The sequence below is a fragment of the Canis aureus genome, chromosome 37, assembly GCF_053574225.1.
Source record: "Canis aureus isolate CA01 chromosome 37, VMU_Caureus_v.1.0, whole genome shotgun sequence".
In the NCBI taxonomy this organism is placed as follows: domain Eukaryota; kingdom Metazoa; phylum Chordata; class Mammalia; order Carnivora; family Canidae; genus Canis; species Canis aureus.
This window is the reverse complement of record NC_135647.1, coordinates 10,140,779-10,159,126: the sequence shown is the minus strand read 5'-3', so window position 1 is coordinate 10,159,126 and position 18,348 is coordinate 10,140,779. Positions and strand designations below refer to the sequence as shown.

The window sequence follows — 18,348 nt, the reverse complement described above, 5'->3', positions numbered from 1 at the left end:
AACGTGCTTTTTTGTCTTTTATTTCATACAAATTGATAGTTAGATCCCAGACACCTGATGAGACTCTAGTTCAATCCTTTAGATAAGATTATACATTATTATGAATTTATGTGTAATGTGTTACAGTTCATTCTAATTATTACCCTTACCGAAACTCAAATTATCTGATCTTTGGCCAATGGGAGCCTCTGAAGTTGGCTTCTGGGTCCACTGGACATAACTCTAGAAGGCTTTAAAATTCCTCTGCTCTCTAGTTTTAACAAGATATACCATGCTCATTTTATGCATCTCCCACCCCAGATCTAGAATCATCCATCCTTCCAAGAAGCCCTTGTTTCTTTTAGTGGGACATCGTATTTCACGACCACAGTCCAGGTAATAAGGATGATGACCGCTACTGAAAAGAACCAGAAAACCAGACAGATAGATAAAAGTTCATACTAATGATAATTACTCATTTTATAACATTATACACACATCCTCAAGATACTAAAATTTACCATCATTATACTTTAAAATGTTTTTTTTTTTTTTTTTACTTTAAAATGTTTTGCCTACATTCTCCCCATACTCCCAGTTTTATAGTAATTTTGTATCAGTATTACAGAATATAAATCCATCTCAAATTATACTCTTTTAACCCTGTATTAGATGTCTGTTTATGGACTCTCAGCTCCAAATCTTTGCTTGCTCTGCAATAATGGGGCTGAACTCTATAAATACTTCTTCCATGCCAGTTGGTCAAATGTTAGGCCTTGTTAGTAGAGGGCACTGGAGGGCCACTGGGGAATGAAGAGGCTTCCGTTTCTGGTTTTCATGTGCTCACCTCATTGGGTTCCTGCAGGGTGCATGGTTCATTTTAGTACTGCCCAGTGGCCAACAACACACAGCAACTTCCCAGACCGCTTTCCCCACCACACCCTCCCTTGGATGGCTTCAGAGTGGTGGGCTGCTGGCAAAGCACCTTCCTGTAAGTGATTTCTCTGGATACTCTGAGGTGAATTCTGAGATAGGGCACCTGAGAAAAGCTATCCTGTGGTTAGCTTCCTCAAACACTCCAGAGAGAGGATTTCTAACAAGTCCAACTGTGGCCACACTTAGGTAAGCTTCAGTGTCCAGCAATGAGTGACAGTTGTGTCCTCTCCAGCAAGGTCCAGCCCCAGGGTGGGGGTAGGGGTGGGGGTGAGGAGCTCTTCCTTGGCCACTCAATTTCAGTGCTGGGAGCTGTGGCTGCTCCCCAGATCTACTGCCCCTACATGGTAGTTCTCTTTGCTTCTTACTCACCAACTTCACTCCAATTCCATTAATAATGCTTTATAGCAAACTTTCTCCCTTCAAATTACTCAGTGGTTTGTCACTTGACTGTACCCTGATGGAAATACATCCTCATTTCGTCTTGGTGCTAGACATAATTAAAGATTTCATGCTAACCACTGTCCTTCTGTCATTGCCTGTTAGTCATTTTGGTTGCTGAGCTTCACTCTCTAGATTCCTCAGGAAGAACTCAAGTGAGTAACGTTCTCTGAGGTCTTCCATCTTGATAACAAATTAGCCTGTTTCTATACTTAAAAGTCAGTTTTGCTGGATACAAAATTGTTGGTTCTCATTTTCTTTCTTTGAATATTTTAAATGCTTCACCATTTTCTTCTCAAGTGAAGTGTTAAGGCTGAAGTCCTATGACAATCCAGTTTTCTCTCATAAATGTAGGTCTAAATGATCAAAATGTAAAGTCTAGTAGTTTTTACTAAAATACAACTTGTTATTCATTGTTTTCACAGTATGCGCTTTCAATATGAGGTTTTAAAAATATATGGGAATATACATATGAATATATATTACGGTAACATGTGAATATATATAAATATAAAAACATATTTGTATTTCAGGAAAAGTTTAAATTATCATGTGTTGTATTTGTTCTGTTAACTGGCTTTGGTGTTCTTTATCTGGGCTTCTGTACCCATACCTTGGATCTTCTTTGCCAATCTTCAAAGCCTACCATTTCTGTAAAGTCATTTCTTTCTCTAAACTATTTTGATTTTTAAAACTTCATTTTCAAATTCTAGTTCTCTTCAGACACTGTTGTGTTTGTTTACTCCTGTGTTCCTTCTAATTTAGTATTCTTTTCAGATACCATTTCTAAAAAAATTTCTCTTTCCCAAATTCTATCACTTCATTTCTGAGCTCTTATTTTGCTCTTTCATTTCCTTTTTTTTTTAAAGATTTTATTTATTTATTCATGATAGAGAGAGAGAGAGAGAGGCAGAGACACAGGCAGAGGGAGAAGCAGGCTCCATGCAGGGAGCCCGACGTGGGATTCGATCCCGGGTCTCCAGGATCGCGCCCTGGGCCAAAGGCAGGCGCCAAACCACTGCGCCACCCAGGGATCCCTTGCTCTTTCATTTCTTACATCATTTTCTTAACATCTTTACAATTTTGATCTCATTTTTTTGGCATTGACACTGCACATGTTTTGCATTTGTTTGACCTCATCCTCTTATATTTTGGGGTTTGTGGTGATATGTGTCATTACTTCCGCTGTTTCTTGCATTCTTGGTTTCATCATCTAGTCTGTTTCTATGTAGGGATCCATGGAGATTCAAAACTCATATACTACCATCTTTCCAGAATCCATTTATATTCTTGAGTCATAAATACTTCTCTTTCTACATCCCTGAGGCTTCTATTCTTAGCTGAGTGTGATGGAAAGGGGCTAGGGTTGATCAGTATGTTATTTGGATTGGCAGTAGTGCATTACATCACATCTTCATTCTTTTCTTTTTAAGATTTTATTATTTATTCATGACAGACACAGAGAGAGAGAGAGAGGCAGAGACACAGGCAGAGGGAGAAGCAGGCTCCACGCAGGGAGCCTGACATGGGACTTGATCCTGGGTCTCCAGGATCACACCCCGGGCTGAAGGCGTTGCCAAACCGCTGGGCCACCGGGGCTACCCACACATCTTCATTCTTGAGTGATTATTTACCTGGTTTTAACATTCTGGGTTGTCGGTAATTTCGCCTCAGTACTACATATATTCATTCTACACTCTTCAGCACCTACTTTTTACTTTCAAAAACTTAGCTTCCAGTGTAAATGTCATTTCTTTGTCAGTAGTTTATGTTTTGATTACTATTAAGATCGTTAAACTTTTCTCTTTGCTTAAATTCATCATCACGTATATGTTATTTTCTCAAGACTCGATGTTCTTTCAATCTAAAGCATAGTCTTTCTTCAATTCTAGAAAATTTGGGGCCATCATTCTGTTGAATTTGATCTCTCTTCTCTCTTTTGGGATGCCTATTATATGACCCACTGAATGTTCTTATATTATGTACAACCCCGGAACTTGATATACAAAGGCAAAAAAATGTTTTTGTTCAAGCCAGTTAGAATTTTGTTGTTGTTGTTGTTGTTTTAAATCACTGAAACAGAAACATTCTTACTTTCCTCAAAGGCCAAGTCAGAAAATAAACCAAAAAGGAGGGCAGCCCAGGTGGCTCAGTGGTTTAGCGCCACCTTCAGCCCAGGGTGTGATCCTGGAGACCCAGGATGGTGAGTGGAACCTGCTTCTGTCTCTGCCCCTCTGTCTGTGTCTCTCACTAATAAACAAACAAAATCTTAAAAAAAAAAAAAAGAAAGAAAGAAAGAAAACAAAAAGAAACCAAAAAAGAGGTGATTTCTTAAGCAATCATCTGTAACTAGATATTCTTGAAACCTAAACTATTCCTGAACTTTTTAGTTATGCAAGTCAATAAATTCACTTACTTTTATCTCTCTTAAATCAGTTAGAGGGACACCTGGGTGGCTCAGTGGGACACCTGGGTGGCTCAGTGGTTGAGCCTCTGCCTTCGGCCCAGGGCCTGATCCTGGAGTCCCACATCTGGCTCCCTGCAGGGAGCCTGCTTCTCCCTCTGCCTGTGTCTCTGCTTTTCTCTTTCTCTCTCTGTCTCTCTCTCTCTCTCTCTGTGTCTCATGAATAAATAAATAAAATCTTTAAAAAAAATCAGTTAGAATTGTTTTTCCAACAATAGCACCCAAGAGTCCTAATTACTATAAATGTATAAATATGTGGGTGGCCCTGCGCCAGGTGCTACCTAATGGATGTTATTCAAAACAAAGTCTATGCCTCTAATACTTATACGATATTTCACACTCATTCCCTATCATCTTCCTTTCTTCCTGCTTCTCCTGCCCGCCTCCCCCCCCCCCCCCGCCACTCCCATCCCCCAAAACTTGGAATGCTTATTTGCTTAAATGTTACAACTTCCTCACCGTTTTTAAAACCAAATTTGTTAAGGGTAACCTTGCTAGCTAGACATCACCACGATCCCTCCCTATTTTGGATTCTTACTATACTGTCTTAAATTGGTCTTCAAGTGCTTCATGAAACGTCCTTCCCCTTTAATCATATGAGCTACTGAACCTAAGGGCAAAAGTCACACCTTTTACTATTCTATTTCCCAAAGTCAAGAATGACTCTTGGGGGCACCTGGGTGACTCAGTGGTTGAGCATCTGCCTTCGGCCTAGGTTGTCATCCCGAGGTCCTGGGTTCGAGTCCCGCATCCAGCTCCCTGCAGGGAGCCTGCTCCTCCCTCTGCCTGTGTCTCCGCCTCTCTCTGTGTGAGTCCTTCATGAATAAATACAGAAAATCTTAAAAAAGAAAAAAAGACTGACATCAATAATAACATGGGCAACCACAGTAAGTGGCCCCTGGAGGTCTTCAGTAGGATGGCACCGGGATACAAAAACATACTCCTATCACTGAATCAGCTTTATGAGATAGGGACGTCTATTAAGATATAAACATAAAAGGTGCCCTATATAGTTCGGAGGAAGCGGAAATCATGTCTGGGCCGGAGGATTCAAATTAAGCTCCAAAGCCCTGGGACGCGAACCGGTTTCGCCTTAACAGGAAATTTGAGGAGCCGGCACCCAAGGTTGGGACGAGGGCCTGCGGGAGCGCGGTTGTGCCGGAGTCTACAGCAGTGGGACGTCGACAGCTCCAGGGCGAGGACACAGCCTAGCTTCCATTCCATCCCCTATAATCCCTCTTCCCTGCTTTTGACCCTGAAAATCCCTGCAGCCGAGCCACGCTCTCTTGATGTCTGTGTGGCTCAGCGTCCTTTGGCCGTGCATTTCTTGTCCTTTTAAAGGGGACAGGTGTTGAGTACCTAGGGCCGAGGACTAATTAGCCGGGACGAATGCAGGCGGACAAACCTTGCTGAAAAGCCACAAGCCCTGTGCCTGGAGGCCCAGCCCGTCGCGGCTCGGCCACAGAAACCCGGGACCCGGCAGCTCGCGGACCTCGTCTTCCCCCTCCGCGGCCTCCCCGGCGGCAGCCTGCGTGCACCTGCCAGGGGGCGAGGCGGGGGCAGGCGGGGCCTCACGCTCCAGCACGACCGTGGCAGGCGGCGCTGCAGGCGGCGAGGACCCGGACCCCGCCCCCGCCCCGCCCCCGCCCCGCCCCCGCCGCTTCCTCCCGCGCCCCGCCCCGCCCCCGGCCGGCGACGCCGGGGAGAGGCGGGGTTTCCGCTTCCGGTGGCGGATTGTTGACGCCCGCGGCTGCTGCGGTGGCGACCCGGCCGTTGGGGAGGAGCCAGCGGGGGAGGGAGGCCGCGCAGTGACAGGGCCGCCGAGGGTGCCGCTGAGGCGACGATGGCAGACGGGCCGGAGGAAGCCCGAGGCCGCCCTCCCGGGCAGGACGACGGCGCCGGGGACCCCGAGCCCGCCCGCTCCCCGGGAGGCCCTCCCGCCGCCGCCGCCGCCCCACGCCCCCGGGCCGGGCCGCAGGCCGAACCCCAGGCCCCGGGCCTCGCGCCCGCCGCGGCCGCCGCTGAGGAGTCGGAGCCGCCGCGGCCGCCGGGGAAGCCCGGGGCGGGGCTGCAGGAGCCGGCGGGCCGCGAGGCGCCGCGGGAGAGGCCGGCGCGGCTGAGCGCCCGCGAGTACTCCCGGCAGGTGCACGAGTGGCTGTGGCAGTCGTACTGCGGCTACCTCACCTGGCACAGCGGCCTCGCCGCCTTCCCCGCCTACGGCAGCCCCCCGCCGCCCCCGGCCGGACACGCCCCGGCCTACTACAGCCCCTTCTACTTCCTGGGCGCCGCGGCCGCCGGGCCCGACCCGGGGGCGGCCCCCGGCCTCCCCGCCGCCGCCGCCGCCGCCGCCGCCGCCGCCGCCGCGGGCCTGGGCGCTCGGGCTGCGCACGGGCAGGGGGCGGTCCGGGCAGCGCCAGCGACCAGGGTGGGCTCCGGCGCCGCCTCGCGAAGCCCGAGCGACACCGGGCGGCAGGCAGGTGAGGAAGGAGCCCGACGCGGGGGAGGGGGCGGGGCGGGGCGGGGCGGAGGGGGGCCGTACCTGCCGCCGCCGCCGCCGCCGCCGCCCCCCAGGTGGGCGCTGCCCTGCGCTCGCCGCCCAGGCCTTAAATTCCGAGGGTGCAGCCGGGCGGCGCGGCTGCTTTGTCCTCTAGACCTGGTCCCCGGACCGACCCCCTTAGTCCTGGGGCGAGTCGTTTCCACGTGTAGAGGAGACCTTTGCTCGCGGAACTGCCCTCTTGAGCCCCCTGCTGCAGAGAGAGAGGGAGAGGGGGAGATGCGCAGCTTGACTGTCCAGTGGCAAAGCCACCTTGACAGCTGGCGGGGGCGGAGGGGGCGCCGGGGGCGGAGGGGGCGCCGGTAGTGCTGGGAATCGTCCAGACGCAGCTTTGTCACACGGGATAGGATGCACGGTGAGGTGTGGTAGTGTCTACAGTAGAGAATTCAAGAGGATGGGGACACGCTAGCTCGACACCAGGGACGATGAAACGACGCATTTAAAAGGAGATTTTCAGGACCACAAATGGAGTTATGTTCCCTAACTGAATGTTCTTTGTGTATTTGCCTGTTGACTTCTGTAGGGAATTAAGAGTATTTTGTAGGAGTCACACTTTTTTGGTTTATTGTTTAGACTTGTTTGTTTGTTTACTTTATTCAGCCACAGATACAGGAGACAAGAATCGGCTCTCCTGGGCGGCCCCGGGTGGCTCAGCGGTTAGCGCCGCCTGCAGCCCGGGGCGGGATCCTGGAGACCCGGGACCCAGTCGGGCTCCCTGCGTGGAGCCTGCTTCTCCCTCGGCTTCTCTCTCTCTGTCTCTCTCTGTCTCTCATGAATAAGTGAATAAATAAATCTTTAATTTTTTTTTAAATTAGTGCTCCTGAATTTGGTCCATTCAGAACTTAAGATGTCAGATGGATAATCGTTGAATTTATTACATACAAAAGTAAGACAAGGGATCCCTGGATGGCTCAGCGATTTAGCACCGCCTGCAACCCAGGGTATGACCCTGGAGACCAGGGATCGGGTCCCGTGTCGAGCTCCTTGCAGGGAGCCTGCTTCTCCCTCTGCCTCTCTCTCTCTCTCTGTCTCTCTGTGTCTCTCATGAATAAGTGAATAAGTAAATCTTTAAAATTTTTTTTTTAAAAATTAGTGCTCCTGAATTTGGTCCCATTCAGAACTTAAGATGTCAGATTGGTAATCATTGAATTTATTACATACAAAAGTAAGACAAGGGATCCCTGGATGGCTCAGTGGTTTAGCGCCGCCTGCAGCCCAGGGCATGACCCTGGAGACCAGGGATCCGGTCAGCCTTAGGCTCCCTGCAGGGAGCCTGCTTCTCCCCCTGCCTGTGTCTCTGCCTCTGTGTGTGTGTGTGTGTGTGTGTGTGTGTGTGTGTCTCATGAATAAATAAATAAAATCTTAAAAAAAAAGTAAGACAATGAATGAAGGTATGATGAAGAACACAGGTATTTACTTTGTCCTAGTAACTGTCTATACTTAACCTTGGTTTTTCCTTAAAAAAAAAAAGTTTAATTTTGTATCATAGGCTGTGGTCACCAGGATTCTCTTTTGAGTCACTCGTGAAATGCTTTGAGTGCCTTAAGTAATGTAATATCTTTGAAATCATTTTTTTTACTCTTAAGGGGCTGAAAGCAAACTTTATTCAGTAAAGAGTGGAGCAGTGTTGCTGTATTTAAATGACATGTACTATCGATGGAGTCAATACCAATAATTGTTGCAAGATTTTAACTTTCTTTTTACTAGCAAGTTACACCTTGACTTTGTGTTTTCCATTTATTACCTAACTTGGGTTCCAAGGTCTATGTGAAATGAGTAATTTTTCCTAACTTTTTTTTTTTTTTTTTTTTTTTTTTTTAATTTACAGGCAGAGAATACATTATTCCTTCCTTGGCCCACAGATTTATGGCAGAGATGGTGGATTTCTTTATTCTCTTCTTTATAAAAGCAACCATTGTCTTAAGCATTATGCACCTCAGTGGAATAAAGTAAGTTAAGGCTTTTTGAAGAAAGGTTTTAATGTCTACAGTATAGAGATCTTATTTTCTGAAGTTCTGTTCATTTCTGCAAATGACTGTATGGATAATCAGGGTGCCAGTGTCATGATTTCTCCTATAGGGAGCTCCTGTAAGGAACTATCATATTTTTTTCTTGGTGTTAAGAAATAACTACAAAAAAGAGAAAAGCACTTTAATAAATTCTGAAAGATCTGTGGAAATCTCACCTGTCAAAAGTAGGTAAATGTGTTTTTTTGATTCAACTATTAGGCCAGGCATTAATTTCCTGCTTACTGTCCTATTCAGAGTAAAGACAAAAAAAATAAAGAGCTTTGGGTAGATGAACTGATGATAATCAGACGGCATTCCCAAATGGGATTGATTATACTATCAAGCAAGTCCCAAGTGAACTGCAAAGTGAGCCATTTATTTAAGTAATCCTTTTAATATTAATAATTAGATAGCAATTATCACTTGCTAAGCATTATCTATATGTTAAGTACTGAGCTCACTTCATATGGATTCTTTAATCTTACCACCAGTATGAGATGTAGAGGTTAATACCTCCTTTTTATAGATTGAAGTTTGGGTTTATAAGAAGTTGAGCCCAGAATTTATAATCACAAAGGTAGTGTCAGTTTCAAGATACAAACCCTTGTGAAATTTCAGGACCCTTGCCAGCAACCCGAGTGTTACTGTGATTCCTCCCTCCCTCTCCCTTTCTGTCCCACCCCCTGCGCAGCCAACCAGGTACCAGCTCCTTTCTTTCAGGCTCCTGAATAGCCTTTAACTCAGACTGTTTACCCTTTACTGTTTCATCATCACTGCTTCTCCCTGGTCCAGTGATTGTCATCTCTTCTCAGGATCATAGCAAAAGTCTTCTTACTGGCATCTCAGTCTCCTGTCTCCTGTTCTGTCTCAGTCCAGTCTGATATAAAAAATCAAAGAGATCATAAATTCTGATTCTGCCCCTCTCCCACCTTAAAACTCTTCGGTAATTTCTTAGTGCCATCAGGATAAAGTCTTGTCTTCCTATCGTTTAACAGATGCTCTTATTTCTTAATCACTTTGACCTTCTATACTTAATATTTGGGCCATGCCACATGGCTTACAGCTTCCATCACAGCCTCGTCCCAAGGCTTCCTCTCTTGCTAGAGAGTCTCTTCCCCTGAAACTTCCCCCTTCTTAGTCTGGCTACCTTCTCTTCATCCTCCACATCTCAGCTCAGATGTCATTTATGGGAAGCCTTCATTCACTAAGTCACATGTACCTGGTATGTGTTTCCCCACTATCAGGTGGTTCTCTATCATCACCCTCATCCCACTTTATTATTACTTATTTGTTGTGCTTTGTCTAGTAGGTAAGAGTCTCCATGAAAGCAGAAATCAGATGGAGTCTCCAGGGCTAGTAAATGAATGTTTTGTGAAACTAAATGGGTGGAAACCTAAAGATCAGTTTAGAATTAATTAAAGTTTGTGACTTACACTAGTGGAAAAAATGTCAATGCAATTGCTCTGGTAAAGAAAATAATTCTTTATAACTCAAAACTATTGTTTTGTGTAGGGATATCTCTAAGTTTGCTATGCATTATATAATAGAAGAAATAGATGAAGACACATCAATGGAAGATTTGCAGAAAATGATGATTGTGGCTCTTATATACAGATTGTTAGTTTGTTTCTATGAGGTAAGCTACGGACTCAGCAAATATTCACATTTAACAGTCTACTTTTAGATTATCAGCCCAACACAAAAAATAATGGGAATTTATGATTATTCATGTTTTTGTCAAATGTCTATTTTTAAATTTTTTTCCCAAATGTTTTTTAACATAGTATTCTTCAAGGTAAAAAATAAACTTTTCTGAGTGTAGACATTTTACAATTTCTTTGTAACATATTTCAGTCTTGTGGTCCAAAAACACACTTCTAAGTTGGTTGTGGAACTTGAAATGTATTTTTCCACAGAAACAGCTTGCTAAAAAAAAAAGTGGGTCACAGAGAAATATTACAATAGATGTCTTGTGGTCTTGAGGGTGTAAGAGACCTGCAGAAATGCGTTACAGCATTAAACTCCAAGTACTCTATGAGATTCTTTCAACTTGAAAATGTTAAAACGTGAATATGGCAAAAAACTAACCTTTAAAGTTGGTAGAGTTGAGCTAGTAAATTATTTTTAAATTATCCTTTTTTTCCTTAGATAATTTGCATTTGGGGAGCAGGTGGAGCTACCCCAGGGAAGTTCCTGCTAGGGCTTCGAGTTGTGACGTGTGATACATCAGTGCTTATTGCACCAAGTCGGGTTTTAGTGATTCCTTCCTCAAATGTTAGCATTACAACGTAAGTTTTTTTTCGTAGCTTTACTGTGTACTTATGAAAATAATAAATTTTAACTGTAGAATTCAATATTATAAGTTACGTCATTTGAAACAGTATTTTTAGGATGCTGGTATTTTTCTTCGTGGCATGTAATAGATAGACTTACCTTTGTTACGTTCAAAACTGAAAAATTGGAGTTTTCCAGTTGTTTTATAGAATTGTAGACCCCTCTTCAGTATACCATGTCAAGATAATCATTTTATGGAATAAAAGTCACAGTAAGAGGGTTTGGGTGGTGATGCTGTCTATATCAGTCTCCATACCTAGTTTGATTATTCTCTAAATCTGTGGTTATAGGGCCAGTTACTAATCTGCCTTGAGCCTCCAGCCTCCATTTGGTAGTAATACTGGTCATTATCCCATCCTGAATGGGCAGGAAGAGTTTGGACAGATACATATGCATCCACCCAGCTCTTGGTCTTAAGTGATACGATAGAGCTTGTAATACTGGCAGTACTCATGGCTAGCTGTTGCTGTCTGGCTCTGTGGGGAGGTACAAATAGTGATAATGGGAGTTGTAGAGACTCAAGTAGGCGGCAGTCAGTTGAGCAAAACAAGATACTGGCTGGAATTGCTGCCAGAATGATTCAGAGCTGGGTTGTTATATAAAGAAATATGAGAGACTCTGGAAGCCTTGATTTTGTGGATATCCTCAAAACTTCTTACAGTTTTGTGATTATTATAATCCCGGTTGCTACTTTTAATGAGAGTCAATAATGGCTGTTTATTGAGCACCTCTTATGTAACAGGCATTGTTTAAAACGCTGAATATGTGTTAACTAATAAGATAGGTGCCATTATCCCTTTTTTACAGATGTAGAGCACAAGTGAATGGTAGAAAATGGATATGAAACCAACTAGCCTGCATTATGAGCCACAGGGCTTTCCTTATAGCCTTTTAGTGTACGGAGAGGCAGAAATCTAACACTGGCAGGATGATTCTCCCTTCTGAGCCATGGCTGGAAGTTTTTTAAAGCTTTCTTTAATCATAGCATCCCACAAAGAAAGAATACACAGTAATTTGAATTGTTAGAGCTTCACAGAAGGTAGAAAAAGGGAACTGCAGTAAAGCACATCAATGTAGAAGGTACCAAACACACAAGTGACTATACAAAAGGTAAATGAAGGGAAGAGTTATTCTTATAGCAAAATATCAGAGAAAATGCTGTAAACCTTTAGTTCACGTTCTAAGACATATTCATGATGAAGGCTTTAAAACAGCCCAGGTGGTTTTATCAGAATATAATGCTACTTGAAAATCACTCCGCTATCGAAGGTGAAAACCCCCTCAGTACTTTGTATGTTTTAAATATCTTACTTTGGACTTAATAGGATACAGTTAATCTCTAAGTGGTTGGTATATAATTTACCTGATATTTTTTGCCTTAATTTTTTAGGTCTACTATACGAGCTTTGATCAAGAATTTTTCTATTGCTTCTTTTTTCCCTGCTTTCATCACACTGCTGTTTTTTCAGCATAATCGAACAGCCTATGACATTGTAGCAGGAACCATTGTGGTAAAGAGAAACGGGGTCAGATGATGCCCCAAACAACCCTGAATTCCATACTGCCTGGAATAACAAGACTACATTATGTGTCAAGGCCATCAGTGTCCCTGGTTACACTAACTGATGATTTAGAGATTAAAGCAGGCGCTTCAGTGTGATGCAGGTGACTGCTCTGAAAGTATTGATTTTACTTGAATGCCAAAGAACTTTTCCAGAAGAAAAGCCTGTTAAATTCAAGTGTTAAAAATTTTTAGATCAAAAAGGAGGCAAGTGGTTTTATAATCAACAATGGACAATATATACTTTCTTAAGATCTAAGGCTTTAGAATTTGCTGAAAGCATTTTCAGCTGTTATATCTGCAGATGAAACTTTGAAAAATTTATTTTGGTTTACCCCAAAATGATGGAGAAAGTCCACTTGTGTTTTGTAAACACATTAACTCATAGTTAACACTTCTTGGGGAAATTGTCTTTCCTTTTGGGGAGAGGGAGGGAGGACACAAATTTGGTAATCCACTTGTCTCCCATCCTAGGAGGAAGTGTTAGCTGCAAGAGAAAGGGGCAGATGAAGCAGGCAGTTCCCTCCCCCTGGAGTTCTCAAATCCCTACTGCAGTGTACTGTGGGAATGACGCTATTCTACAAGTATTGTTACTGTTTGAACATGTATTTGGGGGCAAGTTTTGCATGATGATGAAAAAGTATTAAGTCCTATTTGCTATATTATTACTGAATATTTTTAAAGAAAAGGTAAGTTAGTGATTGCTTGGGGAGGGAAGGGGCACCTAAATTTTCACCGTAAATTTAAGTTGAAATTCATGTGCAAGTGTTTTTAGTCCCCTGAATCAAACTATAAGTATGTGGGGGAAAGGTCTTCATCAAATTGTTGCATATTTACTGTAAAACAATAATCCCAGTACGTGTGCAGCATGAAGAAAGTGTTAGTGCTGTTCAGTGTCTTGAATGTACCTTCTATTTGTACACCAGGTAGTCACATACTAGTTAGTTTCTTTTTATATTTTATATAGTTCCATGACTTTTAAAACATCAAGGAGTTAAATAATCTTAGTATTTTATGACAAAATATTAGTAGCCTCTGAAATATTAGCAGTTTTCCCATTATGAACTGTTCTCTCTAAAACAAGGACAAGTACCATTTCCAGACATTTTTCTAAGTTTTCTGGGCCAAAAAGCTTGTTTGGGGCCTGCCAGAGATGATGTTTTGAGGGAAATGTTAAGTAACACTCTGTGTATTGCCATTTTAATTTATTCTACTGAAGCAAAGCTTACTGTTTTAAATGTGTGTGCATGCTCTTGTTAAGTGGCCCAGTTAGCGGTATTGAGATGTACCTGAAAAAGTTTTCTTCCTTAGGCAATTTTTCCAGCCCTGACACTGTTTTCAAAAAACAAACAAACAAACAAAAAAAAACACTAAACTGTCTTGAACACTTCATAATTAGATTGCTTTATTTTTTTATTTATTTTTTTTTTAGATTGCTTTAAAGATCAACCTGGACTTTATTTTTGGTCTTTGTAGCAAATGCAAGACATGTCGATCACTATCAATTTTTATAGTTTTTCTTTGACTTTAAAAACTGAAAATAATCACATTTGATGTCCATAGAAACCTTAACAGTGTCCTAATACCCTTATTATAAAATTTCATAAACCATGTCTTTCAAAATAATTTTATATTAAATCCAACATCACAAAGTTAAGTGTGTCAAAGTACTTAACAGATCATTCACTTATAGCCCCTGGGAAGACGTATGAAACTTACATGGCCCTTCACAGTAGACAGACCCGTTAGGAAATGTTACATAAACTTACCATCCAGTAGCATGTACATTAGTATTAGTGGATACATGATTTTTGCCACTGATGGGGGGAGTTCAAATTGAAATGTCCTTCGGCCATATTGCTCTGAAATATATATTTAATTTAGAATTTCCTCCCAGGTAATTGGAAGGTTCACCATCTAGGCCATTTTTATTTATATAGCCAAGCAAAAACAAGTAAGTAGCCCAGTTTAATTTCTTAAAATATTGCACATTTGCTATATAGGAGTTATTCAGAATCATATTTATATGTAGGTTCATTTAGATCCATCTTAGGATTCAAGTTATATAGTCCTATAAAATAAATATTACTACTTTGCCTTTACATAAAAATGCAAGTGTGTTTGTATTTTGAATCCAGCACTTAGGAAAAGAGATTTTGATTCCCAAATCATTGTGGGGGTGGGGGGTGATGACAAAAACAATGGGAAAGAAGGGAGAGTCGCTTTTTTCCTCTTAGGGTCGTGGGGTGGAGCCTCTCCTCTTTTCAAAAACACTTTTCCATTTAGTATATTTCATTTATAGAAATGCTGATTTCTGTGTCAAAGTGTAATTCTCATGCTGAAGCTCTAGCCCAAAAAGGCAAAAAGCAAGTTGTTTTTATAGCACAAACATTATCCATCGCTTTTACAAATTAAGAAACAAGGGAACAAAGATTAGAAGTCAAGCCAAGTAAGAACATGGTTTCAGGGAACGTGCCCTAAATAAAACCACAGAACAGGCAGTTAACTCAGGTGCCTAGAAAGTCTCGGTACCCATTACTAGAAACAGCCAGCCAGAGCGGCTAGTGCACCTTGAGAAAAGTAAAGTCTGCAAGTCTGCGTGCTCACGTTCCTGCCGGGCTTAGGGAAGTAGGCGAGGATGGCAAGCCTTGCTGTTGAGACCAGTCCAGGACTACACAAACAAAGCCAGCATGTTTTTGGATAATAACCCTTTAAAATGTTGCCCAACTGACACTGTGTCCACTGGTTCAGAGGTCACTTCTTTCCACCTAAATGTTTACCTTGCAGTTTTACCCAAATACTTAGATTTGGAAAAAAACACATTTGAGGACTCCTTTACCTAAATTATAAAACTAAGTCTTTAGTGTTTGTTGTTTCAAATGAGAAGTAAAAGTTGTTGTAACTGCTTTAAGTGACTTGTGGGAGTGTTTTACTTATGCATAAGTATTTCCAGCAAAAGGAAGGTAGAAAGGAGTTGAAACTATTTGCTACTTGGGAGTAGAAAGCTTTTTGAGAGAGATAGGGGTATTAAGTACTTTCATTCCACACTTAGCCCTATTCACAGGCTTTTGTTTCTTTTGAAGAATATGCCCAAATAACAGCAGTATTCCAGAAATCTGACAAGGATCATTTGTTACTTGCCACTTCCCATCCCCTCTACCAAAGGCCAAAATCTACAGTATGTGCTTGCCTGGGTGAAGTTCTTCATTCCAAACCATGTTGTATTTCCTTTGCAGTTCATTATAATAGGGCTTGACCCACAAAAAGTATCTGATGGCCTGCCTATAAATAAAATTCAGCATTCTATTTTTAATAATTTGTATGCCACCAGTTTGTATTCTTTGTCTCAATAAATACTTGAACACTAGTGCTTTTGTTTTTTGACTGTTAATTTGATATTTGCACTAGAATCTCCTGCTTAAGGAAACCCTTGGTTCCAAATACAATTTTCTAAGATTTCCTGCCTTCAGGAGAATGGCAGTCAACTAGAGTGCTTTCAGAAATGGAGGTCTACCAAAAAAAAAAAAAAAAAAAAAACCAAGTCCACCTTTTGGGATATATAGGGGTTTTTTTTCAAAAGATTTTATTTATTCATGAGAGACACAGGTAGAGAGACACAGGCAGAGGGAGAAGAGGGCTCCCCGCAGGGAGCCCCATGTGGGACTTGATCCCAGGACCCCTGAGCCAAGGCAGACGCTCAACCACTGAGCCACCAGGCACCATTTTTGGGGTATATTCTTTAAGCAAGTCAGTCACTCGAAAGTTACTCGTAGGTGACGATGCTTAATGTTAAACTAATCCTGCCTTTCGTAGTGGTTAGCCATCCCAACTATTATGCAAGATACTAAGGACCCACGTTACACACGGGGAACCAGAAGTTCAAAGTCTCCACTGGCAAATGCCTGGGCTGGGCAATTTAAACCTAGTTCTGATCTTATGAGCATTTCCTGTTGTAACACAGCTAGAGGAGGAGGACGACAGAATACAAAACCGGTTCCTCAAGAACACAGGTAGGGGACGCCTGGGTGGCTCAGTGGTTGCCTTTGGCTCAGGTCCTGATCTGGGATCAAGTCTTGCATCAGGCTCCTCTCGAGGAACCTGCATCTCCCTCTGCCTGTGTCTCCGCCTCTCTCTGTATTGTTGCTCACGAATGAATAAATAAAATCTTAAAAAGAAAAGAAAACCACAGGTAGTAAATTTAAATGTGGCCAAACGGCCTGGCCTGTGTTCTGTGGACAGTATGGTGTTCTGAGCCCAGGCACAGCCCGCACATTCTGGAACTACAGTGGGCTTCCAAGGTAAGCTGGGAAGCGCTGCCCCGTAGTACTAGTAAATTCAGCTGGCTGGGTCACTACACCCGACACCCCCATTTTCTCTATTCTGTACCAAACATCAGTTTCCATTGAAGGCACAGGCTAACCTTTGTAAAATTTTCATGGACTTTCAAACTTATAAATAGGCCCAGGAAACAAAGTCATGGGGATGAAAGGCACAGCATAGGAAACAGGAATTCTTAGTAACATATAGTGACTGTCGGTGACCACACTTCTGGTGAGGAGCACGGGTAATGTATAGAATTGTTGAATCACGCTGTACACTTGAAACTAATACAACACGGTGTGTCATCAATACTTGAATAATAAAAATTTCAGAAAACCATGTAATTACAATATTATTCGAAATTAAAGCGTTGGACTAATCTATACAGCCTGGTTACAAACTTAAAATTAGTCCAGCGCTTTAATTTCAAATAATAAAATCCTAATTACATGAACACTTTCAGGAGAGAATTTATACTAATAAAAGGCTAGCTTGAAGACATTTCTTGAATTCTTTAAATTCTACTTCCTCTTAATAGAGAAATCCTAGATTACTTGCAACAACCCAGCACCTAAAGTCGCATGCCTGGACCTCACGCATTCAGTCTTGCGGCCTGGGAAGTGGGCTTACTTGCTTCCACGACACTGCCCCGTGTTCCCCGGACCTCCCTCAACTTTCCCTTGTGTGTGGAGCGCAGGACCTGGGCCTGCCCGAGACCGGATCACAGCTCACAGCACGGAGCCCGTCCAGGGAGGAGAGCCCTCTGCTGGGCCTGAGCGGGGAGGGACAGGTTTGCAGCTGGAGCTGCTCCCGGGAATGTCTACAGCTACACGTGCAGCCTGAGGAGGACGGCAGTGGGGATGGGACATTCAAGTCCCCAGTCCCAGAGATGATTGCAGCTTGGGGGCCAGAAGACTTTAAGCGACCTTAAGCAGGATAGTCAGTCACTTGTTTTAAAGAATAAGTAGTTCTAGCACATTTTTTTTTCTCTAGCACATTTCTTATGAAAATCTTAGCCAGTGTAGCCAGAAAGCCTACCATTCCCATTCATGTGGGCCCAGAGAATGGCGAATAATGAACCTGTTAGGTATTAACATCTCAGCATTAAGACCAGATTTCTGGTATTCATTTGCCCTCAAACAGGCCCATGTCAAATGTGTATTATTTACTAAACTGAGGAATATAGAATGTCCCCCCAAACTAGCATCTGCTGATGGCCTAAGATTTTTTATTTTAAAGATTTCACTTGAGAGCGCACGAGCAGCGGGGAGGGGAAGAAGCAGACTCCCCAATGAGCAGGGAGCCCAAAGACGTGGGGCTCCATCCCAGGACCCTGGGATCATGACTTGAGCCCAAGGCAGACACTTCACCGACTGAGCGCCCCCCAACCAGGCGCCAGCAGCCTAAGGTGTTTTCAATACAGAAAAATATCTTTTCAAAATTGGAAACGCAAAAACATTTTGTAAACATTTTAAAGTTCCGAATTTGGACTTCACCAGAAGTTCAGCAAAATAAAAAGACTGCACAAAATAATCTGTGTGCTCAAACTGAGTATAAAATTAGCAAATGCCATCCCAACAGGTCTTTTTTTTTGGACAACAGACGAAATAGTTAAAAAAAAATTTTTTTTTGGTGAAATAATCCAAAAGCCACACAAAAGGACCATGAAGTTTTTGTAGGCTGCTTTGGGCCTGTAGACTCGATCAATAAACACTATCTAGTCACCTCTCAAGGAAGATACGATACAAAGAGA

The 18,348-nt window shown here is 42.9% G+C and overlaps 1 protein-coding gene across 1 annotated transcript; it reads left to right on the top strand.

Annotated features, from left to right (window-relative positions):
- The first annotated feature begins 5,548 nt into the window (after positions 1-5,548).
- On the top strand, positions 5,549-15,642 carry FAM8A1 (family with sequence similarity 8 member A1). The gene is made up of 5 exons (XM_077886262.1): positions 5,549-6,294; positions 8,200-8,320; positions 9,893-10,016; positions 10,529-10,668; positions 12,105-15,642. Exons 1-5 carry the CDS (start codon positions 5,661-5,663, stop codon positions 12,247-12,249), a joined length of 1,164 nt encoding a protein of 387 aa, XP_077742388.1. The 5' UTR covers positions 5,549-5,660; the 3' UTR covers positions 12,250-15,642.
- The last annotated feature ends 2,706 nt before the right edge of the window (positions 15,643-18,348 follow it).

Bases quoted from the DNA above. Each gene is read 5' to 3' on its own strand.
- FAM8A1 (XM_077886262.1), top strand. From the start codon at position 5,661: ATGGCAGACGGGCCGGAGGAAGCCCGAGGCCGCCCTCCCGGGCAGGAC. The intron at 6,295-8,199 runs GTGAGGAAGGAG...TTTAATTTACAG, and splicing joins CGACACCGGGCGGCAGGCAG to GCAGAGAATACATTATTCCT. The intron at 10,669-12,104 runs GTAAGTTTTTTT...TTAATTTTTTAG, and splicing joins TCAAATGTTAGCATTACAAC to GTCTACTATACGAGCTTTGA.